This window comes from Euleptes europaea, chromosome 18 (genome assembly GCF_029931775.1).
Source record: "Euleptes europaea isolate rEulEur1 chromosome 18, rEulEur1.hap1, whole genome shotgun sequence".
Classification (NCBI taxonomy): Eukaryota; Metazoa; Chordata; class Lepidosauria; order Squamata; family Sphaerodactylidae; genus Euleptes; species Euleptes europaea.
Window position 1 is genome coordinate 17,093,654 of NC_079329.1, and position 27,246 is coordinate 17,120,899.

The 27,246-nt window shown below is 48.5% G+C and overlaps 2 protein-coding genes across 2 annotated transcripts; both read right to left on the reverse strand.

Moving 5' to 3' along the window:
- Positions 1 to 454: 454 nt before the first annotated feature.
- Positions 455 to 6,218, reverse strand: SULT2A1 (sulfotransferase family 2A member 1). The gene is made up of 6 exons (XM_056864390.1): positions 6,083 to 6,218; positions 5,045 to 5,253; positions 3,941 to 4,067; positions 2,665 to 2,759; positions 1,379 to 1,559; positions 455 to 588 (listed from the first exon to the last, which is right to left on the reverse strand). The coding sequence occupies exons 1-6, from the start codon at positions 6,216 to 6,218 to the stop codon at positions 455 to 457; spliced, it is 882 nt and encodes a 293-aa protein (XP_056720368.1).
- An 11,194-nt stretch (positions 6,219 to 17,412) lies between these two features.
- LOC130490570 (zinc finger protein 501-like) lies at positions 17,413 to 20,202 on the reverse strand. Its single transcript, XM_056864391.1, has 2 exons — positions 19,504 to 20,202; positions 17,413 to 18,237 (listed from the first exon to the last, which is right to left on the reverse strand). Exons 1-2 carry the CDS (start codon positions 20,200 to 20,202, stop codon positions 17,413 to 17,415), a joined length of 1,524 nt encoding a protein of 507 aa, XP_056720369.1.
- Between the last annotated feature and the right edge of the window lie 7,044 nt (positions 20,203 to 27,246).

Genomic DNA, 27,246 nt, shown 5'->3' on the forward strand with positions numbered 1-27,246 from the left:
ATCGGTGGGGGTGGAACACTTGACTCTGCCCCCGCTCCTCATATATGGGTATTGTCCTATTATGTGTTCAGGGCCAATGTCAAACCTCAAGCAGGATCCGTGCTACCACTATTGGAGTAACAGTGTTTCATTCATGTTTAAGATCTCCCCCCCCCCTTTTGTTGTTTTTATCCCTCTGGGAGGACTCATTTATTACATTTTTGTAGTTGTGTTGGGCTCATCTTTCCGCATGCCTCTCGCTCCGTGCCTTAACATTTTAAAAAAGAAACGAACTTTCCTCATTCGAACACCTTGAACCATGTGAGGTAATATTAAGGTGCAGTGCCTCTGAGCGTTTGCGGAGTACACCCCCCTATTCTTTGAGTGACCACAATAAGCCCCTGCAGATTTAGGACTTCGAGGAAAGACATAACCTCAAGGCAGGCTTGAGCCCCAGAACATTTTAGTCCAGACGTTAAACGCGCTTCACCAGTCCAGTTTGTTCCCAAGGAAAGGTTCCTTTCACTCCCTGCATCTTCTCCTGGTAAACCTTGTCAAAATACTCGGACTGGGCCACCGTGAAATGGTTCTTCCAGTCCCCACAGACGCCTGGGAAACGAAGAAGAAGCAGAAAGTCAACTTACCAAACCTAAAGACATCTTGGGACCCAGATGCATTTGGGGGCCTCCAAGTGAGTTCTCTGTGTTAGATTTCCCCTTGCCCTTTTTTGTTAGTTTCTCAGGAGCTGAACTTGCTAAGTGTGGAGCAAGGCCTTCTAGAGGCAGCATCTCAGCTCTTTAAAGGAAATGAGCTTTGCAGAACCGGAGTTCCCAGAATGGAGTATCATGCTCCAAAGCAGAAGGACACCAAGTATGCTTCTGAACTCAGCACGGGAGGGAAGGAAGCTCAGGACAATCGCCTTGCTCTTTGCCATGGCGGACAAGTTCATCTGAATTTGCTACACTGTGTTGTTTCTGTCTGTCTCATTACGTCCGGCCATACGCATCTGAGACCAGTATTACTAGGGTTGCCAGGTCCCTCTTTGTCACCGGTGGGAGGTTTCTGGGGCGGAGCCCGAGGAGGGCAGGGATTGGGGAGAAGAGGGACTTCAATGCCATAGAGTCCAATTACCAAAGCGGCCATTTTCTCCAGGCGAAGTGATCTCTATCGGCTGGGGATCAGTTTCCTCCGTTTTGCATATGGTGTTGCTTCGTCTGTGCCGCGGTAGCACAGCTCTTGCACCAAACTGGTGCAGCATCTTGATGCTGATCTTGTTCCCTGTTCTGTCAGGGATCAGTCTACCACGCCCAGGCTACAACATCCTTCCCTGCTCACTCCCCTCCAGTTCTTGGCTGCGGGAAACCCACCTAAAGAGAACCCTAGCACCTTTGCCTCTCACCCTTCCTGAGGAAGGTCCCTTTCTCTTGGTCCATGAGCTCTTTGGGCAGCATCGTAGAGTTGCACATCTTATTCCTCTGCATGGCTTCCAAGGAGGTGTTCTCCACCACCGAGGTGATGGCTGCGTCGTCCAGCTCCTTCCCTAGGAAATGGCAGAGGCGTCCCACGCTTCCCTGCAGGTTCTGACAAGACACAGAACCAGAGGGGACACTGTTTAGACTGCAGGATACTGAGATCCATGTGTTTTGAAGTCTACCCTCACAGCACTAGAAATGTGAGCTGTCGTTGTTAAGTGGCATGGTGAAATTTGCATTCGATACCTAAATTCTGCAGAGTGTGATTGTGTGTGGAGTTGCAAAATATCCACAGACCTGCTTCTAATGATGATGGGAATCCCTATTCCTAAATTCTTTTCATACTCTTCTACTTGTCTTGCCCAAATCTTCTAAATTTTTTTACGAAACTGGTCTCCAGGCCAAAAGATTCAATATCTGGAAGCTTATATATCTATTGTGTTAAAAATATCAGCTAGAGCCACATTAGTTTCCAGGAACCCTAAATACAAGGAAGGTCTCTCTGAGTAAAGACTCCAGCTACTGTTGACTGCCCTGCCTTCCACCCCACCAGTCAGATAATAATGGAAAAGAAAGAAAAGCTGTGGCCATCTCCTGGCAGAGGGAGGAAGAGAAGAACAAGGAGGAGGAGGCCGTGGCTCAGTGGCAGAGCGTCTGCTTGGCATGCAGAAGGTCCCAGGTTCAATCCCCGGCATCTCCAGTTAAAGGGACTAGGTGATGTGAAAGGCCTCTGCCTGAGACCCTGGAGAGCCGCTGCCAGTCTGAGTAGACGATACTGACTTTGATGGACATAGGGTCTGATTCAGTATAAGGCAGCTTCATGTGTTCATGTGTTCAAGGAGGAGGAGGAGGAGAGTTGGTTATTATATGCCGACTTTCAGGGTTGGCCCTGGTTAGTAATTGGATGGAAGACCGCCAAGGAATACCAGGGTCGCTATGCAGAGGAAGGCAATGGCAAACCACCTCTGAACATCTCTTGCCTTGAAAACCTTATGAGGTTGCCATAAGTTGGCTGCGACTTGATGGCACTTGACACACACACATGGTCTGAGACAGGTCCACAGGTTGGAGACCGTGGTCCACCTTGGCTTTCCAATGAAAGACCTTTGCATTGAAACCTAGATCTGCATGATGTGTTCTACCATTTCCAATGGGACGGATATACCTTTATACCTGTTGGAGAAAGAGAAGGGGCCCCTGGCAGGGCACTCACCTGCTTCAGCTCCTCATAGCTGATGAAGAAGATGTTGCTTCTGCCTTCCAGCTCCATCCAGCCTTTGAGGTGGTCAAACCAGGATCCATGAGGCACTGCGTAATGGGATATAGACTGGGGTATAAGTCATCAATTCGGTCTGTCTTAGTGAAAGCAGGTTCTGACCTTGAAGGGGTTGCTTTCAAGGATATGCACAAGGCCATGTTCTCCCAGGTGCACCTGTTCTTGTCCCTGCAGCACTGGGAAAGAAAAGGTGCATCGGGCAAAATTCTCCCTTCTCCATAACTCAAAGAGAAAGGACTCTTTGAGGAGTTTGAGCCTAGTGGCACTCTTTGCATATTACTGGGAGGGGGGTCCCTATTCCCAGTTGGACAAAGAAGATGGTTATCCTGGGTGCTGAACAGCCGGTTTTTATCATCACCCACCGTTACTTGTCTTTTATTTTATTTTGATGTTTTATGGGGCTGTTAAGTTGCCTTTTACTTCTATACTGTGATTATATTGTATTTAATATTGTGTTGTTAGCCATCCCAAGCCCAACTTCAGCCAGGAATCAAGGGCGGTATAAAAGACGAAAAAACAAACAAATAAATTAAGGAGGATTTAACTCTCCCCCACCTTGCTCCAAGCAATTTCCCTCTTTAGAAATCCTCTCCCTACCACCTTTTTTCCTCTTCTAGGATGAAAGCCCAGAGATGGGGGGTTTTTTTTAATTGGGGAGGAGGAGGAGGAGAGGAAGAGGAAGAAGAATAATTGGTTTTTATATGCCGACTTTCTCTACCACTTAAGAGAGAATCAATCCGGCTTAGAATCATCTTCCCTTCCCCTCCCCACAACATACACCCTGTGAGGTAGGTGAGGCTGAGAGAGCTCTATCAGAGTTGTGACTAGCTCAAGGTCACCCAGCTGGCTTCGTGTGTAGGAGAGGGGAAACAAATCCAGTTCACCAGATAAGCCTCTGCAGCTCAAGTGGAGGAGTGGGGAATCAAACCCGGTTCTCCAGATCAGAGTCCACCGCTCCAAACCACCGCTCTTAACCACTACACCACTCTGGCTCCAATGACCAATGGGGAAGAGCTAAACCCTCTTTCTACAGCACAATGGCCCTGATCCAGATCGCGTCCCTCAGCTGTATGGTTGCTTTACAGATCTATTCACAGGAATCAGCTTCACAGGCAAGTTTGGCTGTAGGCTAATGGATCATTGAATCACATGGCAATGAACTGGGTCAACAAATTGGATTTCTGATCGAGGTAGAGATTCTCCTCCAACTCACCATCCCCGCTCAGGAAACTCTCCAGGAACTGGTCGAAGGATCTGGGATCCTCATAGGTACGGCACATCTTTGTGAAGTAATAGTAGGAGACCACAACATCGCGGGGGTCCCGTGAAGTGTACACCAGCTGTGGAAGGATGCTAGAGTTCAACTATCAGGGAATGTTATTAAAGGAGGAACACTGGGTTGGAGTCAGCCACCTTCTTCACTCAGTCTCACCTAATTCCTTTCTGTACATCAGCCCAAATCTCACATGGCTTTTGCAGGCCCCATGATTCTCAGCATGACCTTTTTGGGTGGTCGAAGAAGATACCTCCTTACTTTTTCAGTAGCAGAAAAGTTGGCTGGATCCAACCCATTGCCTTTAGGGGGCCAAATAAGATTGCCAGCCAGACTGGGGGAAATCTCCTCTTAATAGAGATTTAATTAGCGGGAATGAGCTTTTCATGGTATGACGTGAAATAACATCTCCTGATATTGACTTGCAAATCAAACTGACATTGAAGGGACAGAGGGGCGTTCAAAGATTGGCAACCTTGGCCCCCACAGCAGCCTAATAACCCAGCCTAGCCTTCTGTCATCAGAGCTCAGAATAGGGTTGCCAACCTCCAGGTAGTACCTTGACATTTCCTGCTATTACAACTGATCTCCAGCCAATAGAGATCAGTTCACCTGGAGAAAATGGCTGCTTTGGCAATTGGACTCTATGGCACTGAAGACCATCCCCTCCCCAAACCCTGCCCTCCTCAGGGTCCACCCCAAAAATCTCCAGGTATCTCCCAACCCGGAGCTGGCAACCCTAGCTCAGAAACTAAGCATGGTTGGCCATGGTCAATACTTGGATGAGAGGCCACCAAGGAAGATTTGGGGAAAGCAATGGCAAACTACCTCTAGGTGTTTGGATCCATCCAGTTTTTCTGCTGGTAAAAAAGGGAGAAAGAGTCCCTGTTGATGGCCCCAAAGGATCTTGAGACCAGCCATGTTTGATAGGGGATATGTTAAGGAGAGGTATCAGGTGATACTAAGCTGGCTGGATCCAACCCCATGCTGGCTGGATCCAACCCCATGAGCTGAAGTTCCTTCGGTTTGTGTCAAGCAACCTACCTTGGCCTTGGAGTTAAAGAAAGCTTTGGGGAAGATCTGAATGGGGAGATGGCAGGTGAGCAGGCGCGGAGATGGGCAATTATGTGCCGTCTCCAGGCCCAGCCGTGTGCTGAACCAAGGAGATCGCAGAGAGTTGAGAACACTTTGATTCCAGGTTGGATCTCCTCCGCTGAGGATGAGGCTGAGGATCTCAGTCATCCACACCGTTCCTTGAGGGAAGGAGAGAGGAAATCCTCAATTTGAAGTGAAATGTTATTGTTACAACACTCTAGGAATATATTGATATTTTAGGGTCTTTTTTAAAAAAAGGTGTGTACTGTGATGCCTCCGATGACAGCAGCACCCTCCCTTGAAAATCCTCATTATTGAAGGCACATGCAGAAGAAAATAAACTAACTCTACAATTGTGAAAATGCAGAGGGAGGGCAGATGTGCAGAAGAACCGTACCCAAACCGATGTCAATGCTTGCGGATAGACTGCCAAGAAGAAGAAGAGTTGGTTTTTATATGCCAACTTTCTCTACCACTTAAGGGAGAATCAAACAGACTTACATTCTCCTTCCCTTCCCCTCCCCACAACAGACACCCTGTGAGGTAGGTGGGGCTGAGAAAGCTCTTAATAGAACTGTGACTTGCCCAAGGTCACCCAGCTGGCTTCGTGTGTAGGAGTGGGGAAACAAATCCAGTTCACCAGATTAGCTTCCGCCGCTCATGTGGAGGAGTGGGGAATCAAACCTGGTTCTCCAGATCAGACTCCACTGCTCCAAACCACCGCTCTTTACCACTACATCACCCTGGCTCTCTAGAAAATCAGGACTGAGTCCTGCAGAAAAGCCCTCCAGAGCAACAGAATGGCATTCCAATCTTGTGTCTAGGACAGATCGGGCAAGTTTGTGCAGCAGTTTTCGAGATATTAAGAACGGATCCAAATTCTATGAGCGTTTCCACGCAAAGGCAGAATGCCGGTCATTTCAAAAACTTTTGGAGGATGCCTGTCATCTTAAGGATTTTTTAACCCAGCCCCCCTCTAAATCATACCAGACTTAGGGTAAGTGACGTTGAAGATATCATCATCCCTCACTTCAAATTTGTTCTCAGCAAAGCAAAGACTGTGCACAGAGTTATATCCAGGGGGGAACTTTATCCCCTTGTATTGGATGTACTGGACGCTCATCTCCTGTAAAGCAAAGCAACAGTTGAAATTCTTATCATACTCAAAGGCATTTTTATGCCAAGACACAGATTACTTATGGTGACCCCGTAGGGTTTTCAAGGCAAGAGACGTGTGGAGGTGGCTTGCCATTGCCTGTTTCCACATCACGACCCTGGTATTCCTTGGAGGTTGCCCATACTAGCCAGGAAAAGTTGCCAACATAAGAACAAGTTAACTTTATTACCAACTGTATTATTAACCTTAACAATGTAAATAGAAGCTTATAAACATTTTATTACCAGGCTGAAGAAGCATTACTCCGCGAAAAACGTTTAGAAATTCCGGAAGACGTTTCCCATCTTTACCACCAATCATCACATTTTATTCTTCCAAGATAAACGGAATTTTCTCCTTGCTTTTGGAATATTAAGGACTTGCTGATCCTTCATATGGACATTGCTCAGGACTCTTATAAGAATTATCCTCAGAAGTCTTTTTTGACTCAATTGAAGAGTTGGTTATACGTGTATATAGAATTTTGTTTTGTGTTGCTTTGTTTAGTTTGTTAGTAAGTTTCTGTTTGCACGTTACACTTGATAGCACTGTTTTGTAATACACTTTTGATATTTTGCATACAGAGCTGAGTACTGTTTTTTTCTGAACTATATACTGTACAGTACAGGTGAATTATTGTGTTTAACCTCCAGATAGTAGCTGGAGATCTCCCGCTATTAAAACCAATCTCCAGCCGATAGAGATCAGTTCACCCGGAGAAAATGCCCATTTTGGCAATTGAACTCTATGGCGTTGAAGTCCCTCCCCTCTCCAAACCCTGCTCTCCTCAGGCTCCACCCCCCAAAATCTCCCAGTATTTCCCAACCCAGAGCTGACAACTCTATAGCCAGGGCAAACCTTGCTTAGCTTCTGAGATCTGACACGATCAGGCTAGCCTTGGGCTATACAGTCCTTGGTAGGCGTACATTGGTAGCCTAAGGGAGAATGCAGAGGTTACAAAGCCAACGCATCTCCCTTGTGGACTGTCAACAGATGGGGACTAGGCGTTTCATGCTGGGAACTTCATTCCCAGATGCATGCAGACCCAATTCAGATCAGGACTGTGGCATTCAGAGAGAGGGGAATTAAGCCTCTCTGTGTGCTGATTTCCTAACCTGAAATATACCAGGGAGCTACTATTTGCCCCAGGCTGTTTCATGTCAGGGAAATGGCATGGGTAAGAGAGTCTGAAGCCCCATCCCTCCATGTGCCACTGTTCTGACCCAATTTGAGCCCCTTTGTGCCTGGGAATGAGGGTTGCCCGCTTCCAGGTAGTTAGTACAAGAATATGCTGGAATATCTGCAAAAACAGTTTGTATTGGAAAAACCAAACAAACAACAACAGCAAGGTGCTATGTACAGAAGTGACAATTCACATCAGTGAAATGCTATGTACAGGAATTGCCATAAGCATATACAGCAATCTAGGCATATACTTTTTTAGTACCCTAAACACAGGTAGATGTTCAATAGATGTTCATATTACTGAAGAACAAGGTGGAATGCTGGGATACGATCATTTCGGAGTCTTCTTCAGTCCCACATCTACACAGAGATACACAATACACAGTGTTCCAAACTATCCATACAATAATCAAATTTTAGTATACATTGTATCAAAAAGATTTTTGTTACTCACATTTGCTTGGTTTTTCCAGTACAAACTGTTTTTGCAGATATTCCATCATATTCTTGTACTAATTTCGTAACCTGTGGTAACAGTACAGAGATGTTTGTTTTTGTTAACTTCCAGGTAGTAGCTGGAGATCTGCTGCTATTACAACTGATCTCCAGCCGATAGAGATCAGTTCCCCTGGAGAAAATGGCCTCTTTGGCAATTGGACTCTATGGTATTGAAGTCCCTCCTCTCCCCAAACCCTCCCCTCCTCCGGCTCCACCCCAAAAACCTCCTGCCGGTGGTGAAGAGGGACCTGGCAACCCTACTGGGAATTGAGTTCTGAGCATGGAACTCCCAGTTCGTGTCTGATGGAAAGACATGGGGCTTTGTAATGTTTGGATCGGCCCATATGTAGCACCACCTGGTTCTGGTCCTCCGACAAAAGATACAACTGGAAGGAGACCAGCCACGGCGGCCTTTGTGCCAATCGGCTGGGTCAAAGCAGAGGCTACTCCCTGACTGCAAAAAAAATAATCTTTTGGGATGGGATTACTCTCTACTCTGAGCATCTAGGAGAGGAGTGTCAAACATAAGGCTCGAGGGCCAGATCTGGCCCCTTGAGAGCTCTTATCCCGCCTGAGAGCCAGCCCAGGCAGCCACCCCTCCCTCTCAATCTGGGCTGGCGAGACATGGCCCGGCCTGACCAAGTGACAGTTAGGTCATATCCGGCTCTTGTAACAATTGAGTTCGACATCCCCGATCGAGGAGACTTGATCCTGCTAAACGACAGGTTGCCCTTCATCCTGGGTCTTGCGCTGCCTTTGCCTCCGCCTCGCCCTGTAAAGAAGCTGAGTTTACCCTGAAGCTCAATTATTATCAAAGAGCGGTTCGCGTGATGGGAAACACGCTTATGAGAAACAGCCCTGATGGAAAACATACTGGGTTCTTTCAGGCATTCAGGATGGAGCATGACAAACTATTGCAAGTGAGGTCCGATTCCTATCAGGTAATGCACACTGATGCACGCTGCTTTTATGCACTGTGGGTAGGGTTGCCAGGTCCCTCTTCTCAACCCTAACTGTGGGGCAGGATGAGTGAGCCTCAGAATTCCACTCGGTGTCTCTGTATATAAGCAAAATAGCAGGGCAATGGGTAGTGTTGCCAGTCTCCAGGTTAGGGTTGCCATCTGCCAGGTGAAACTGACTAGTTTTCTACGGAGACTCCGGCGGGAGCCTCGTGGATGAACTGATTGTCCCGACGGGAGCGGCTTATTTTTCTCAGCCCAGACGGGAACGACCCGAATTGTATGGACTAGTACTTACCTAAGGACTTCTCTTTATTACAGTAGGGTGAATATAACCCTTTGGTATTTCTGTCATCATCTACAGAATGGGAATGGTTTAATTTTGATTATGTTTTTTGTGTGTGAATTTAACACATTAGTCTTACAGTAGCCTTTTTGTCCCATTGATTATAACATTATCTTAGCCGCCTATAGGCTATTGAACTTTGAATAATTATATAGTTAGAATTTTCATTGAGCAAGAGTGCTGTATAATATTGTGAACTGCTAGGTAGTATCAGGAGATCTCCTGCTAATTCAACTGATCTCCAGCCGATAGAGATCAGATCACCTGGAGAAAAATGGCCACTTTGGCAATTGAACTCTATGGCATTGAAGTCCCTCCTCTCCCCAAACCCCGCCCTCTTCAGGCTCTGCCCCCAAAATCTCCCGCCAGTTGAGAAGAGGGACCTGGCAACCCTACTCCAGGTACTAGCTGGAGATCTCCTGCTATTACAACTGATCTCCAGCCGATAGAGATTGGTTCACCTGGAGAAAATGGCCACTTTGGCAATTGGACTCTATGGCGTGGAAGCCCCTCTCCAAATCCCATCCTCTTCAGGCTCCACCCCAAAAATCTCCATGTGTTTCCCAACGTGGAGCTGGCAACCCTAGCAACGGGTGGACAAGTCCCAGTGCTCACCATATGATGGAGACCAGAGTGGCCTGACACCACTCATACACACACCCCAAAGCTGCGCACTCACCTGTGCAAAAAAACGGTCTCCTCTTGGGATGTGCAGGGAGCAGCAGAAGTCAGAGGAGGAAAAGGTAGGGTCACAGGGAAGACGTGCTCATGTACATAAGGAGAGGAGAGATGAGGCCCCCGCCCCACTCGCAGGCCTGAAGCTCAGCATCCCCTTCGCCTCTCCAGAACGACGGAAACTTAGGGTCTCGCCATCTTCACAAGAGCCATCCCAAAAGCAGGAGCCCGAAAGCAAATCATTAACAGAAGGCCCAACACAAAGTCCATTGAGCCTTCCCTGAGCCGAGCTTTTTTTTTTTTTTTTTTAGTGTGTGTGGGTGGAAATAATGTGAATCAGATGTTGTGACTCTCGCTTAAGGACAAGGTTTGTGGTGTGTGCGAGTTGTTTTGTCTTTCCCTCTACGGCCAAAGCTTGTGTTTTTGTTCCCACCGCCCACCTACCCCCTGCCTGCGATGTAAAAATGTACTAACCACCCCCGCCACATAGATTTTCCTTCACCAAAGCTCTTGGCTTACGGGTTTAAAAAAAAATTTTTTCTTGCTTTTACTGTGCACAGTGCTGCGGCGGCGGCCTCCGCTCACAACATGGAATATGATTTATTGACAGGCTGGCACTACCAACTTTCACAAGTCACATATTCTCTTCTTCCTCAATCCATTTTTGCTCTGTGTTAAGGGGATTTCCTCAAGGGGTGCTCTTAGCTTCCCGTGCGGAAACTTACATACCCACCTCACCACACCACTATAACCTCCCACTTTCACCTGACCTGTGTTCTCCACATCCGGGCAGGCTTGTGTGATATCCTCATTGCCGCTGTGGTGTGAATCAGAGCTCACTTCTTCAACATGCAATGAGGAAAGTGAAGAAGAAGGGTTGGTTTTTATATGCCGACTTTCTTTACCTTTTTAAGGAGAATCAAACTGGCTTACAATCACCTTCCCTTCCCCTCCCTACAACAGACACCCTGTGAGGAAGGTGGGGCTGAGAGAGCTGTGACTAGCCCAAGGTCACCCAGCTGGCTTCATGTGTAGGAGAGGGGAAACAAATCCAGTTCACCAGATTAGCCTCCGCCACTCACTCCCTTCCTCTCCCCACAAGACACTTTGTGAGGTAGGTGGGGGTGAGAGAGCTCTAAGAAAACTGTGACTGGCCCAAGGTCACCCAGCTGGCTTCATGTGGAGGAATGGGGAAACCATCCCGGTTCACCAGATTAGAGCCCACCGCTCTTAACCACTACACCACGCTGGCTCTCTGAGAAGTTACGAAGTTATGGTATGGTGGACATGCCACTGGGTAATAACCCCCCAGATACACAGAGGCTTCCTTTAGTACTCTCCATTTTTCAAACGTGCAATTCAAGGGGTAGAAACTTATTTCTTATGTTATTTCCTTAGTCTATTAATTACAAGGGTATCCCCCCTTCTTCAAACGGTTTCACAGCTTTGCTGCAACACCTACTTTAGTATTTAATTCCCAAACTGTTTAATGACTGTTATTACCCAAGGCACATCCTTAAGAATAGGTTCTCCTCCTTCACAATCAATTAAGGTTTCTTTAATCTGGTGACAGCCTGCTTCTTAACAGTCGCCACTGAAAAACACCAGAAACAAAACGGGTTGTCGGCTGTTTCCATAAATATGCAAGCATCCTGGTGACCAGGTAGGATGCTTGTTACCATGCCACCAGGATAAAGACCTTGTGCACACAGGCCAAGAAGATGCTCTTTTCCTCGCTTAAACAAAGTGGCATTGTTCCGTTCACTGATGTTTGTAATATATTTAAAACAAAAAAATAATTTCATTCGTGGAAGCTTTAATCATGCAAAGCAGAGTTAATAATGATAACATCTTTATCCCAAGGTACTCAGCCCTTGCACATTAAATATTTTTTTGTTATTGGTTATATCCAAACAGGAGGGGATAAGAATTGAAGAATTCCATGCTTACTCAGCTATGCCTGACCATTGTGCAAAACATTGGCAGCCTAAGGAGCAACTATGTAGCTCTTATTTTTTTAAAAGAAGTACACACATACACTGTATGCAGGTTCTTAAGATGTAGGTCAGGGGTGGAGAACGTCAGGCCCGGGGGCCATTTAAGGCCCACTAAATCATTTGGTCTGGCCCTTCATGGGTCCTGGCAGATCCCTAGCTCAGAAGAATCTAAAGCTGGTGATCCATACTTTCCTTTGGATAGGAATAGCCTCTATTCAAGGCAGATGTGAGTTTGTTTTGCTGAGAAAAGGAACCTTTTCCCCCCTTGCAGAAGAGTCCTTAGCTATGGAGCTGCTAGGACCACCCAAGCAACTGTGTTAACCCTTTCCCACCTGGGCCATGGAAAAACGTATTGTTCGGCTAATTTTTAAGTTGATAATTTTGTATGGCCCGCGAATGATGCTATAAATATCCAAATGGCCCTTGGTGGAAAAAAGAGGTTCCCCACCACTGATGTAAGTAAAGATAAAGGTAGTCCCCTGTGCAAGCACCGGGTCATTCCTGACCCATGGGGTGACGTCACATCCCGACGTTTACTAGGCAGAGAGTGACTATTTAAATTGGTAACGCACCAGAACATTTCTGTTGCGTTGTGGCTTAAAAAAAGGGAAGAACAATGAGAACTATAAATGGTTCTTCAGCTTGTTAAGTAAAGTTGCCTTGTCTGGAGTGCTGTTTTTATGCCCTAATTTGTTTACTTGTGGTTTAGGATGACAGTGTTGAGTATTGGGTGGGTCGGTGGATTAAAAGTTAAAAGCCACCAGCCTGTGCCTTTCAGAGGAGAGTTCTATTAACGGTGGTTAAATCACGTCAGCTCAATAGAACCGCCATAATCAGAGGTAGAAGGCTTTGGCATACCAGTGGCTAGGAAGCAAACAACGGAGGGCTGTTACCTTCTGGGCCCGCTTCCCAGAAGTGCTTGGCATTGCCACTGTGGGAAACAGGATGCTGAATTAGATGGATCCTTGGACCAACGCCGCAAAGCTAATCTAACGTAGAGGAGGCAATCGTTGCTGTTCCTTCTACCTGTTGCCCCAACAAGGACTTCACGTTTTATTCCGGTGCGGTTTAAGGCAAGGATGCCTCAGCTGTCCCAGTGCTCTATAGTCTCTGCTCCTCAGGAAGAGGAGTCCCCTGCAAGTCAAACCCCCCACCCCCAAATGCTGGGCAAACAACTCACGAGATCTTTGGTACCTTTTCATGTAGGCTGGTGGGGAAAAGCAGGAAGGAGAGGAATCTAGCCGCCAACTTGGAAGGCTTTAAGAGGGGAGTGGACCTGTTCATGGAGAGGGCTATTCATGGCTATTAGTAAAAATGGATGCTAGTCATGATGCATACCTATTCTCTCCAGGGTCAGAGGAGCATGCCTATTATATATTATGAGGGGAGGGGCTGTGGCTCAGTGGTAGAGCATCTGCTTGACATGCAGAAGGTCCCAGGTTCAATCTCCAGCTTCTCCAGTTAAAGGGACTAGGCACGTAGGTGATATGAAAGACCTCTGCCTGAGACCCTGGAAGGCGTTGCCAGTCTTAGACAATGCTGACTTTGATGGACCAAGGGTCTGACTCAGTATAAAGCAGCTTCATGTGTTCATTAGGTGCTGTGGGACACAGGCAGGGTAAAGCTGCTGCAGTTTTCTTGTTTGGGGGCTTCCTAGAGGCACCTGGTTGGCCACTGTGTGAACAGGCTGCTGGACTTGATGGACCTTGGTCTGATCCAGCAGGGCCTTTCTTATGTTCTTATGTTAACTCTCCACACCAACCTCCTTGAAAACTGTGAGCTAATGGATAAGTACAATTTAGGAGAATGCTAGGAAACGGACAGTTCTATTACTTGGATCAGTGATTGCATTTTATGCCTTCTGGGCACTCCACTAATACACTTACGACTATCAGCTGGGCAATTTTCACTTGGTAGAAAAAAGCAGCTCTTGTGATTTCTCTATGGCTAATGAAGGCAACCGAATAGCTTTCTGAGAAGTCAACTCCCCCCTTTCAAAAGGGTGAAGCCAGAAAAGTCCAGATTTGAATAGCCTCTGTTCCTGAACACATTCCAAATTAAATTGATGATGATAATAATAGTGATGATTACGACGATGAACATTTGTTGGGATTATTTTCCCCCCATTCTGAAGCCTTTTAAGAACTGCAGCAATTTTATCAACGGAGGTTAACCTTTGTGGAATAACAGGATCCGTGCCTTTGGCACACACAGATAAGATGGCAGTCCACTGTGCACCAGTATTTATTAGCAACAAAGGATCCAAAATTTAACTACCCCCAAGGGCAGCAAGGACTCCCGTCCTCCATAAATGCAACCCTATCAGACCCTTCTTCTCATCAGGTGTTTGGTGGTCCCCCCTTTTTCTTACAAGTCTTCTTGTACCCATAGTATTTTCCCCCATTGCTTTGGTTGGGGATAGACATCTCAGTTTACCAATCCTAATCTTAATTCTGTTGAAGATGTGCTTCAAACCCCCCCCCCCAATTTGAGGACCATCAGGAATTTGCTCCCTGCTGCCCTCTAGAGGAAAAGCCATGCAAATGGTAGGGAAGCATCTCTCAAGGGTACCTTAACTAACCAGAACAGCAAACCAAAGGTCCCAGCTTGGTAGTGTCTTGTCTCTGCACCACCCTTACTATCTCCTACAAACTGGAATGCCACAGAAAACTTAGCATATTTTACTGTGAATAATGAGCCAGAGTAGTCTACTGGCTAATCTTGAGAGCTGGGAATGCCCCCTTGTTAACTGGCTGTCCCATTCTCTACCTGGCCAACTGGAGGAAAGGGGACAAGGTCTCTGGCAGGCGGTTGAGATCAGGATGGGTTGAAGCAGCACCTCAGTGCAGGAACTGGGACTGGGTAGCCGAAGATCTACCACTGGGAGCTGTGCAGCAATAACAGGAACTTTGGTGGAGAGTAGTAGAACCAGCAAAACCTAGAGGCCTACTGGAGGCTTTTAAGAGAAGCGAGTAACCCCATCCCTTCCTGTGGCCAGAGTTTTAGCCCGTAAAGACCTAGAGAATGCTGCTCTTCTCCTAGAATGACAGATGCCTGGAGTTACCAGGTGAGCGCTTTTTTGCCTGGTCCAGGTTTTTGGCTCGCTGCCTTCTTCTCTCCTGGGGGAGACTTTGAAGGTGGAGGGAATGGACGGGTCCACTCAGGGGGGGTTTTGGTCTGCTTGTTCCACTAGCTCTTGGACAGGAAACGGCCGTGGTCGAGAAGGCAAGGGATCTTCCTCTGGAGGCTCTGGTGTGCAGTGAACCTCAGGTATAGTTGGGGGGGGGGGAATCACAGGAGATGACTGCAGCCCTTGAGTAGTTCTTCACAAGCTGAGGCGGGGCCAAGGCTGGTCCTGACGGTAGCTGGAGATAAACCTCCATTCTTTCAGTCTGACCACCCCGCTTCTTGAGTATCTTGGAGGACTTTTGCAAGGGTGCTAAGACAATGTGTGCTAGCATATATAACGTTTCAGATACCACACATGAACACATGAAGCTGCCTTATACTGAATCAGACCCTTGGTTCACCAAAGTCAGTATAGTCTACTCAGACCGGCAGCGGCTCTCCAGGATCTCAGGCAGAGGAGTTTGTTTTTATATGCCAACTTTCTCTACCACTTAAGGGAGACTCAAACCGGCTTACAATCACCTTCCCTTCCCCTCCCCACAACAGACACCCTGTGAGGTAGGTGGGGCTGAGAGAGCTCTAACAGAACTGTAACTTGCCCAAGGTCACCCAGCTGGCTTCGTGTGTAGGGGTGGGGAAACACCTTTCACACAACCTACTTGCCTAGTCCCTTTAACTGGAGATGGAACCTGAGACCTTCTGCATGCAAAGGAGATGCTCTACCATTGAGCCAAGGCCCCTCTCCACATATTATCGTTACCTGGTATTAACCCCATTTGTGTCATTTGCATGAGATAGGTGTGTGGATGTTTTCCTGCTGACAGAGGTGGCGCTTGAAACCATTGATCCTCGCGTAGAACTGGTCCCCGGAACAGTAAGGATGGTGATTCTTGAAACTTTATATATAATGAAAGGCCCCCTAGGAATCACGAGATCAAAAACCACAATGAAAGTGGATTTGTGTTTAATCTCACTGCCATGACGCTGACACCTGTCAATTACACATCTTCAAGTTTATTTCTTCAGTGCTGGCCTGTTGCAAATGCTCTCCTGTATTTTAATGACACTGCAAAGGGGTGGGGGAGGACGGCGGCCTTTGAATTGCTGACATTCTCTGTGCGCTACAAAGGGTGGGGTCTTTCATTGTCCAGGGCAGAAGGACAGGTATGTGTGCACTTATGTGTGTTAACACTGGTAGGTAAAAGGAGCACTCCCCAGAATTAATTTCTGCACTTCAGGCATACCTGAGAGCTAGCATTAGAAGAAGAGCTGGTTTTTATATGCCGACTTTCTCTACCACTTAAGGGAGACTCAAACTGGCTTACAATCACCTTCCCTTCCCCTCCCCACAACAGACACCCTGTGAGGTAGGTGGGGCTGAGAGAGCTCTGAGAGAGCAGTGACTAGCCCAAGGTCACCCAGCTAGCTTCACGTGTGGAAGCGGGGAAACCAATCCAGTTCACCGGATTAGCCTCCGCCGCTCACGTGGAGGAGTGGGGAATCAAACCCGGCTCTCCAGATCAGAATCCACCACTCCAAACCACAGCTCTTAACCACTACACCACGCTGGCTCCTGGGAAAGATTTATTGTGCCATGCTAAGCACAGTTATACCCTTCTAAGCCCAGTGGCAGCAACGGACGTAGAAAGGTGTAACTCTGCTTAAGATGGCACTGTAGGTCTTTCGCCACGCCCCCGTAAAAAGAACCCTCAAACTGCAGTTCTTCCACGTTCTGTAACAGCGCCAATAAAATACAAGAGGACGATGTTGACACAATGACTGTGAAAGTTTAAAAAAATTAGCAAATGCAACTAAGCCAATTTGCATACATTTGCTTATTCAACCATTTCGCCCGTGCTAGCCACCAAGGACAAAGCTACACAGAATGCTGAAGCTCCTGCGCTCCATGACCAATTGGATCGTTATTCAACTCCATGCAGAGGTTTATGAAATTTCACTAGGCGTGGGTTTTCAAACTATTCCTGCAGCCATAAGGGCTAGAAACTGAGAACTGGTAAGAAAAGAACTACAACAAATCCTGAAAAAAACAACAATGACGAATCCTGAAAAAATATTCAGTATACCAAGTTCTGCGCTGAACAAGATGTGCAAAATGCACAGAGCTCTGCTGCTCGAGGCCCTTCGAGCAACTATTTATCACAGAACATGGGCTGGTGCGGGAATTAAACAAAGGGGTGACAAACCGTAGTGCATTTGCGCGCGACGTGCACGCAGCGAAGGGGGACCAAGTATTGGCAGGTGTGCACAGGGCACGGAAGTGGTACTTCCCACCCATCACAGCACACACGCCGGACCAGGTGAGAGAACAGCCCAGTCGCAGTTCTGTTAATAGTGAGATACTGGCGCTCGGGTCACTCTCGCGATCCGTCCCGGTGTATCCGCTGGTGCTGCAGCAGGTTCGAGGGGTGTGCAAAGCCCTTCTGACAGACTGGGCACTTGTAGGGGGTCTCCCCCGTGTGGACCTTCTCGTGCACCGCTAAGTAGGCCAGGTCTTTGAACAGCTTGCCGCAGTGCTGGCACCGATGGGGCCGCTCGGTGCTGTGGACCCGCTGGTGCTGCAAGAGGAGCGAGGGCCGGGCAAAGGCCTTGCTGCAGGCCCCGCAGGAATAGGGGCGCTCGCCAGTGTGCGAGCGGGCGTGGATGGCCAGGTAGGACGACTGCTTGAAAGCTTTGCCGCAGGTCGGGCAGGCGAAGGGCCGCTCCCCGGTGTGCACCCGCTCGTGTGAGGCCAAGGCGTTGGACTGCTTGAAAGCCTTGCCGCAGAGGGCGCAGGAAAAGGGCCGGTCACCCGTGTGCACCCGCTCGTGGACCCGCAGGCTGTGTCCATAGGCGAAGCGCTTGCTGCACACGCCGCAGACGTGGGGCTTGTCGTCGCAGTGCTGCCGCTGGTGCAAGAGGAGGGCCCCCGCCGCCGCGAAGCCCTTCCCGCAGGCCGCGCAGGCAAAGGGCCGCTCGGAGCAGTGCGTGAGCATGTGCCGCTGCAGCTCGTAGGGCGTCTTGAAGCGCTTGACGCAGGCCGAGCAGCGGTGGGGCCGCTCGCCCGAGTGGATGCGGCGGTGCTCCGCCAGGTTGGACGCTCGCTTGAAACGCTTCCCGCACAGCTCGCAGCGATGGGGCCGCTCTTCGGTGTGCACCAGGGCATGGCTCTTATAGTCCGAGTGACGTTTGAATGAGGCCTGAAGAAGGGAGGGGATTAGAGAGAACAATAACAACACACACATTCAGAAAACACCACGGAAATCACCTGTGGAATAGATGAGAATAGACTTTTCAGCTGCTTCTCCACAGAAATTATGGCTTGCTGGTTTTCTGTTATCATACTGTTACGGCCACAAGAAATGAAAAGATGGCCCTCCCTCTAGGTTTTTCCATAGGTTAAAGACCATTTTGTCCTTCTGCACCTTAGTAAAGCCTTTTTTTGGGGAGGGAGTACCTCTTAGGTGTAGGTTGAAGGAAAAGGTTTAGGAGTGATAAGCGTAGCCAGCAAAGGGCAAACAAGACCGGCTGGCATGGAAGTGTCGTGGTGGGTGGGAAGGGAAAGGGCTATGCCAGGGGTGTTGAACTCAATTGTTACAAGGGCCGGATATGACATAAATGCCGCTTGGTCGAGTTGGGCCATGCCTCAGCAGCCCAGATTGAGTGGGGGATGGCTGGCTGCCTCAGCTGGCTCGCGGGCCGGATAAGGGCTCTCAAGGGGCCAGATCCAGCCCGCGGGCCTTGTGTTTGATACCCCTGGGTATTGCTACATGTGCTTTTTTCTATATTTTGGAAGGAACAGATGCTGCCTTAAGGACAGCACTGACTTCTCTCCTTATCCCCCCCACAGTTCTTATACCTGTGTGTGTGTGTGTGTGTGTGTGTGTGTGTGTGTGTGTGTGTAAAGTGCCGTCCAGTCGCAGCCGACTTATGGCAACCCCTTTTGGGGTTTTCATGGCAAGAGACTAACAGAGGTGGATTTGCCAGTTCCTTCCTCTGCACAGCAACCCTGGTATTCCTCGGTGGTCTCCCATCCAAATACTAACCAGGGCTGACCCTGCTTAGCTTCTGAGATCTGACGAGATCAGGCTAGCCTGGGCCATCCAGGTCAGGCCTGTAGATAACCAGAAACTGCAAAAAATTACAATTCAGTTTTCAGTGCTCTTTCCCAGAAGGGAATCTTCCCAACTTTTCCCTGGCGAGTGCAGCCTTCCCTACGAGATTCCTATAGCTGAGGACAAGCAGGTTATGCAAGGTGCTATATTTGGTTCCTCCCAATTGCGTAAGTCTCTGCCTTAAAATAGTAGTTGTTTTTTTTAAAACCCACTCCAAAGGTTTCATTAATGGGCAGCTTTCCCCTCCCCCGCAAAAAAAAATTCCTAGGCCTCAGCTCCCATCCCTATGGCTCAGTGAGGATTACAATTCCAAACCACCCCATCCCAGCTCCCCCGCTTCTGCGTCCGCACCTGGCACAGCTGGCAACGGAACGGGCGCTCCTCGTTGTGGACTACCTCGTGGCTGAACAGCTCCCACGCCCGTTTGAAGGCCTTGGTGCAGACGGCACACTGGAAGGGCTTCTCGTCCACAATCACCTCCCGGATCTCAAAGTCCTCCCCCTCCCGGCCACTGCGTGCCAAAAGCTGCTGTGGGTAGGGAGAGAGGAGGGCCGCTTCCGGGGCGGGCACCAGCTTGGCAGAGGAATATACGCCGTGCTCATCTATCAGCTGCACAATGTCCTCTGGGGTGTCCCTTTTCTCCCCTGCCTCCTGGTGGTTCTCCACAGACTCGTCCTTCTCCTGGGCGTCCTGCAACTGGAGGCGCTTCCCTCGGGAAGGCCCAGCTTTTCTCACGCCCGTCATGGGTGTCTCTACCTGGTGGGACATGGGCTGTGGCTTCCGGTGGTGCTGGGCTCTGCAGCGGGACAGCCAGAAGAGATGCACTTTGGCCACCTTCTCCTTGGCGGCCTGGGTGGTGACGTTTGGGGAGGGGACACAGAGGAAGGAGGTCTTCCTAGAGCGGCCTGGGGAGCTCCCACCAGAGCCTGGCTCCTTCTCACTGTCGCTCCAGTCTGCCGGGGATACCGGCTGTTCCGATCCCTCGGAGCCAGTCCCAGGCCTGCGGCTCAGTGAGAAACCAGGATCGGCGTTGAGAGAAGGATTGTCCATCATGACGGGGGCCAACACTTTCGGCAGTTCGAGAAAGAGGAACTCAGCCAAGCCTTTATTTTTTAGCGTTCAATGCGTTTTCCGTAGGCACTCGCACTGATCCTTAAAACACCACAGCTGGATTTGGTTGGCATATTTATGCTCATGCTGAAGATGAGGGACGGAGGTTGAAGGACAGCGGTTCACCAAACGACACGTAAAGAGTTTGTGGCTGAGGCACAACTCAAAGAGCACACACGCTTCTCAGCTCGCAGTATTCACCCAGCACACACCCTGCTCTCATCAAGCTCTGGGTCTCTTGGCTCTCCATTTATTTACATCCTTTATACCCTGCCTTTCTTCCGAACGGGGACCCACAAGAGGTTTGCATCGTTCTCCTCGCCTCCGTTTTATTCGCCCAGCGAACAATATTCATCCAGCAAGCAGTTTGGTCTCTTCAGCCTCTACATTTCCTGCTTCCTTGAGCACGGATGATGGTCTCAGTCATTGGCAGATTCTAGAAGGGATCCTGCAAGCCAGATACAAATGGATGTTTTGCTGATAGTCAAGTTTATTGACCAGCCAGAAGTTAGTTCATCAAATTGTCTAACTTGATAAGACCATAAAACCGACACAAATTACAAAAATGGATAAAACTCCGGAATTAATGAAATATAAAGTATTAGTGCATAACACAAAAGTAGGCTTACCATCTTAAAATTACAAAAAGCATAAAACAATTTAAGTTTTTTTTCCACCTTGTTTTTGCGTATTGAAATTGCGATGGTGCAAAATTTGGCAGTGGGGAGTGAAAAATTGGGAGTCTCCCCCACCAGAAGCTTCTTAGACCGGAACTCAACCGACTTATCTGGGAATCCGCTGATCGGGGAGCAACAAGGATATATTAAGGCCCCATCCGAAAGGAGAAACAGTCACACAACGGAAAGCGTTTCAGCACAGGCCAGAGCATGCCGCCCATGTGCAGATTTCCCAAGTGTGGTGATAGAGCACCGGTCTATTTTGCCACAAGTGCTACACATGTGCTAGAAAAGTGCAGCCAATCGCTGTACGAAATGCAGACACGGGCACTCGTCACCTGTGACGGCCAACACACAGTTTGCACGCTATTTCCTACATAGAAAAGGTGTTCATGTAGTACTGTGGTCATATTCTAAGCTACTCTCGAGGCTGGCCTCGGCCAAATAAAACCGAATAAATAAATGAGAAGTTTTACTTTTTTCTCCACAATGTTTTTGTAATAAAATGGGGAAGCTGACTTGCCCCGAGGCGTATGCAGTTGAACACATGAAGCTGCCTTCTACTGAACCAGGCCCCTGGTCCATCAAAGTCAGCATTGTCTACTCTGACCGGCAGCAGCTCTCCAGGGTCTCAGGCCAAGGTCTTTCACATCACCTACCTGCCTGGTCCCTTTAACTGGAGATGCCGGGGACTGAACCTGGGACCTTCTGCATGCCGAGCAGATGCTCTACTACTGAGCCACGGCCCCTCCCCAAAGTTACTGTAAGAGGACTGCAGCTCTCCCATACAGCTGAAATGACCTGCCTCCTACCTGAAAAATTATTTAGGGGTGGAGGAAGGGATAAGACCCTGTATAATTTTTGTTTGGGGTGTGTGTGTGTGAATGGGGATTCTATAACTGTCTTTCATAAACGTTTGGCTAAGCAGTTCATGATGGGAAAGGGTTGAAAAGAGATGTGGGGGGCGCTGTTCCACACGAAGCTGCCTTCTACTGAATCAGACCCCGGGTCCATCCAAGTCAGTATCATCTACTCAGACCAGCAGCGGCTCTCCAGGGTCTCAGGCAGAGGTCTTTCACATCCCCTACTTGCCTGGTCCCTTTAACTGGAGATGCCGGGGATTGAACCTGGGACCTTCTGCATGCCAAGCAGATGCTCTACCACTGAGCCACGGCCCCTCTCCATGGCTCTCAGGTAGAAGTCTTTCACATCACCTTCTTGCCTGGTCCCTTTAACTGGAGGTGCCGGGGATTGAACCTGGGACCTTTTGCATGCCAAGCAGATGTTCTACCACTAAGCCATGGCCCCTCTCCATGGCTCTGCAGGGTCTCAGGCAGGGGTCTTTCACATCACCTACTTGCCTGGTCCCTTTAACTGAAAATGCCGGGGATTGAACCTGGGACCTTTTGCATGCCAAGCAGAGGCTCTACCACTGAGCCACAGCCCCTCTCCATGGCTCTCAGGTAGAAGTCTTTCACATCCCCTACCTGCCTAGCCCCTTGAAATGGAGGTGCCGGGGACTGAACCTGGGACCTTCCGCATGCCGAGCAGATGCTCTACCACTAAGCTATGCCCCCTCTTCATGGCTCTCCAGGGTCTCAGGCTGAGGTCTTTCATATCACCTACTTGCCTAGACCCTTTAACTGGAGATGCCGGGGATTGAACCTGGGACCTTCTGCATGCCAAGCAGATGCTCTATCACTAAGCCATGGCCCCTCTCCAGGGTCTCAGGTAGAAGTCTTTCACATCACCTTCAACTGGAGGTGCCAGGGATTGAACCTGGGACCTTCCGCATGCCAAGCAGATGCTCTACCACTAAGCCATGCCCCCTCTTCATGGCTCTCCAGGGTCTCAGGCGGAGGTCTTTCACATCACTTACTCGCCTAGTCCCTTTAACTGGAGATGCCGGGGATTGAACCTGGGACCTTCTGCGTGCCGAGCAGAGGCTCTACCACCGAGCCACACGCCCTCCTGCTAAAATTAAGCAGGTGTTTCTTTTATGGAGCAAATTAATCTGTTTTTCCCCTCTTTTCCGCGGGGGAGGGCCTTTCCTCCTGCCCTCCCCCCCCTTCCAGGGGCACCTGCTGCCCAAGCAACGTGGCCACCTGCTCGGCCTTTGATCTGAAGCGCTCACCCCACCCCCAGTGAAGCCCCGCCTCCCGCCCCAGGTGTTGCACCACTCCCAGGCAAGGGGGGGAAAAGGGGGGGAAGGGGGAGGGAAGCCAGCCCCCTTTCTTCCCGCCTGCAGGAAAGAAGACGCTACTGTGTCTCACCCCACAGCCTCCTCCTCCTCTTTCCTCCGCCCCTTCTCGCCGGCGCCGCTTTGCACCAGCCCGCCCCACTCTTGCCAAAAAAAAACCCACCCCCAAATATCCCACCCCTCCTCTTCCTCTGTGCAAACCCGGCAGCACTTCCTTCGCCCCCCCTTCCTCCTGTAATGCGCATGCACCGTCTTGCTTAGCCGGGGGTCGCCCCCCCCCACATCACCACGCCCCCCCCCCCCCGCCTGTCTGCAGCTTTTCCTCCTCCTCCTCCTCCATCCATCTCTTGACCGACGTTAAAAATCCCCGCAAAAAATGCATTTATGGGAGAATGGGAGGCACGGACAATATATTGTGGAAATGAATTAAAGCTGGGAAGGCTTGAAGGTTATCGTTGGATCTAATTCCAACGAGAGAAGTAGAACTATTATTAAGGCTATTGATTTCGATTAAAAGAATTGTCGTTAGATTGCTATAAGAAATCTACTCTAATGAATTAGAATTTCAATGCAAAGGGGGCAATTAAGTTATCAAATAGATAGAGCAGGGGAGAGGGGAAGTCAATGAAATGCTAGCATTCATTAGTTATTTGGTTAAGAAAAATAATGATTATATCATATAACAATGTTATTGAATAATGCAAATTATTGTGATATAAAAAAACAATAAAAAATTTTTAAAATCCCCGCAAAAAGGATTTGGGTGCGTATCCCAATCCTGAATTAGTCCCACTCAGTTCAAAGCGGTTTACACCCAAGGAAGGAGGAGGAGGGGGGCTCGTTGCATCTTGAACACATGAAGCTTCCTTTTTCTGAATCAGATCCTTGGTCCATCCAAGTCAGTATTGCCTGCTCAGACCGGCAGCGGCTCTCCAGGGTCTCCAGGCGAGGTCTTTCCCATCACCTACTAGCCTGGTCCCTTTAACTGGAGATGCCGGGGATTGAACCTGGGACCTTCTGCATGCCAAGCAGAGGCTCTACCACTGAGCTATGGCCCTACCCCAAAAGACTCGCATGAACATACTGAATCAGACCCTTGGTCCATCCAAGTCAGTATTGCCTGCTCAGACCGGCAGTGGCTCTCCAGGGTCTCCAGGCGAGGTCTTTCCTATCACCTACTTGCCTGGTCCCTTTAACTGGAGATGCCGGGGATTGAACCTGGGACCTTCTGCATGCCAAGCAGAGGCTCTACCACTGAGCCACAGCCCCTCTCCCATGGCTCTCCGGGGTCTCAGGCTTCCACATCACCTACTTGCCTGGTCCCTTTAACTGGAGATGCTGGGGATTGAACCTGAGACCTTCTGTATGCCAAGCAGATGCTCTACCACTGAGCTATGGCCCTAACCCAAAAGACTCGCATGAACATACTGAATCAGACCCTTGGTCCATCCAAGTCAAGTATTGTCTACTCAGACTGGGAGCGCCTCTCCAGGGTCTCAGGCAGGGGTCTTTCACATCACCTACATGCCTAGTCCCTTTAGCTGGAGATGCTGGGGATTGAACCTGGGACCTTCTGCATGCCAAGCAGAGGCTCTACACCACTGAGCCACAGCCCCTCCCCAACACGCCCTGCACAAGCTCAGAGGAGCACTAACAATACACCTCTCCTAATGATGTAGTGGTTAAGAGCGGCAGACTCTAATCTGGAGAATCAAGTTTGATTCCCCATTCCTAATCTGGTGAACCAGGTTTGTTTCCCCACTCCTCCACATGAAGCCTGCTGGGTGACCTTGGGCTAGTCACAGTTCTCTCAGAACTCTTTCAGCCCCATCACCCTCAGAAGGTGTCTGTTGTGGGGAGCGGAAGGCAATTGTAAGCCGCTTTGAGACTCCTTAAAGGTAGAGAAAAGGGGTATAAAAACCAACTCTTCTCAGTAGCGGACCATCAACTGTGAAATGAGCTCCCCCTGGAGGTCTGTCTGCTCCTATTGCTGGAAAAAGAATATTTGTTTAACGCTGTCTTCCCCTCAGGCTTGAATATGGACCTGGGTTTCCTCACTCACTAGGTGCTAATATCTTAGCCTGACCCCCTCCCTTTACAGATGCTAATTCACCCAGCTGTGTCTTTGTGTGGTCTCACTAATGTCATATTGATTCTGCTTAACATATCTCACTATATTTCTGTGAATTAAATGTTATGTTTATCCTATTCTGCCTACCCGACAACAGTTTGGAGGGGTTCTCACGCACTCCAAATCAAGTGATTTACTCCTGAGTTGCTTCTTGTTGTACGCTGACCCTCACCCTGTTTTTCTGTGACCTGTGATTTTTAAGCATTAAATGTATCATCCTAATGGATGTTCACTTCATGCGTTTGAGGAAGTGAGCTTTGTCTCACAAAAGCCTCCGCTGGAATACATTTTGTTATAATTTAAAGTACTCTTGAGCCCTTTACCCAGGGCTGTTTCCCTTGCGGTCACTCCAGCCGACTGCTCCGGTGCTTCGCTTTGATTATGCATGCCTGCATAAATGGCCCATAACTCCTGTTTAGCATTATTTCAAAAGGTCTAATATTATTTCCAAAGGTTTTTATCCTCCACTTTATCCTCACAACAACCTTGTGAGGTAGGTGAGGCTGACAGCTTGTGATAGGCAGAGTGGGGATTCAAACCCGGGCTTACCCAGATCCTAGTCCAACTCTTCAACTACCACTCCATGCTGGTTTTCTAATGAAAGGTGGGCTATAATTGTCAAAATTTTAAATAAAAAAAATCAGCAATTTTGGTGTTCGAAGGGGAGGGCTATGGAATGTGAGGAAAAATATGCTCAGATCAACTTGAGGGAGAAAAAAGTGAATTAAACACAGTAGGTAATGCTTCACAACAGAGCGGATACAATCCAGGGCTTTCAAAGTCCCAGTTCAGAAACACACAGGGCAAAAACGCACGGACAATTTAGCCTCCTTTATTCCCTGTTTCAGCCAGGATGCAGCCAATATCGTTTTGCTGCTGCAAGAATTGTAATAGCTAAAGTTTGGAAGCAAGTGAATAAACCTTCAGTTCGTGAATGGAGAGGGAAATTATGGACATATATGAGGATGGCCAAATTAACAGAATTCCTACATGGAAATGATATGGAAGAATTCAAAAAAACTTGGGCAAAGGCCATCACATATTGGGATAAACTGGCAAAAATGGATTTTGCTATTTTAGTTAGTGAGTTATAGAAACAAGTTTATTTACTTTCTTATTATTACTATTAATAACTTTCAAAACTGTTTAGACACTTCTGCGGAAGTCAGGTGGTGGGTCACTTTTTAAGGTGGGTGGAGGGTCAAAAGGGTATTTTTGCTTTGTTGAACTGGATAACTTTGTATAATTATAATTGATACTCTTTTGTATTTTCTTTTTATGTTTTTTGTTATTACTGTATTTGTTTGTTTTGTTTTATATTATAAAAATAATAATAATAAAAAAGGATTCAGCCAGGATCGAACACACGTTCGGCGAAACGCATGCATTCGATCCTGGCTGAATCCTGGCTGAAACAGGGAATAAAGGAGGCTAAAGCGACCATGCGTTTTTGCCCACAGTTTTTCTGCTGGTGAACAAAGGAGGAAGGGATTGCATTTGACCCGTGGAATGGCTATGCTGGGGAATCATTAGACCTGCATGGGAAAACGCCATGTGACAGGGGCTATAATAAAGAGGGGAATTGGGCAAGATTTAGCAGAAACGATGGCTGGATCCGAACCAATGTTTCCAAGGCTCCCAATCTCCTGAAGCTCTTCCGTACGATCAGCGAAGCTACAGTCCTATCTTTCACTGGCCGATCTGGAAAGATGCTGAGGAAACAGTCACTCTCCCGGGTTCGGTTCAGCCCAAACCAAGCCGACATCAGGTGCTGCTGCTGTGGCAACCAATTGGAGGCTCTAGGTATGCATGAGGTGAGGGAACAGCACCTGTGCGCCGATGCCATCTTAAAAACTACCAAACCGCACAAGTTGCCATGCAGACATTTCCCCCAGGAAGCAGGCCTCTCAGTAGGCCCGCCAGTGATTTGAACCTGTCTTTGGATGCAAGCTTCACCTTCACATCTTATTCTAGTG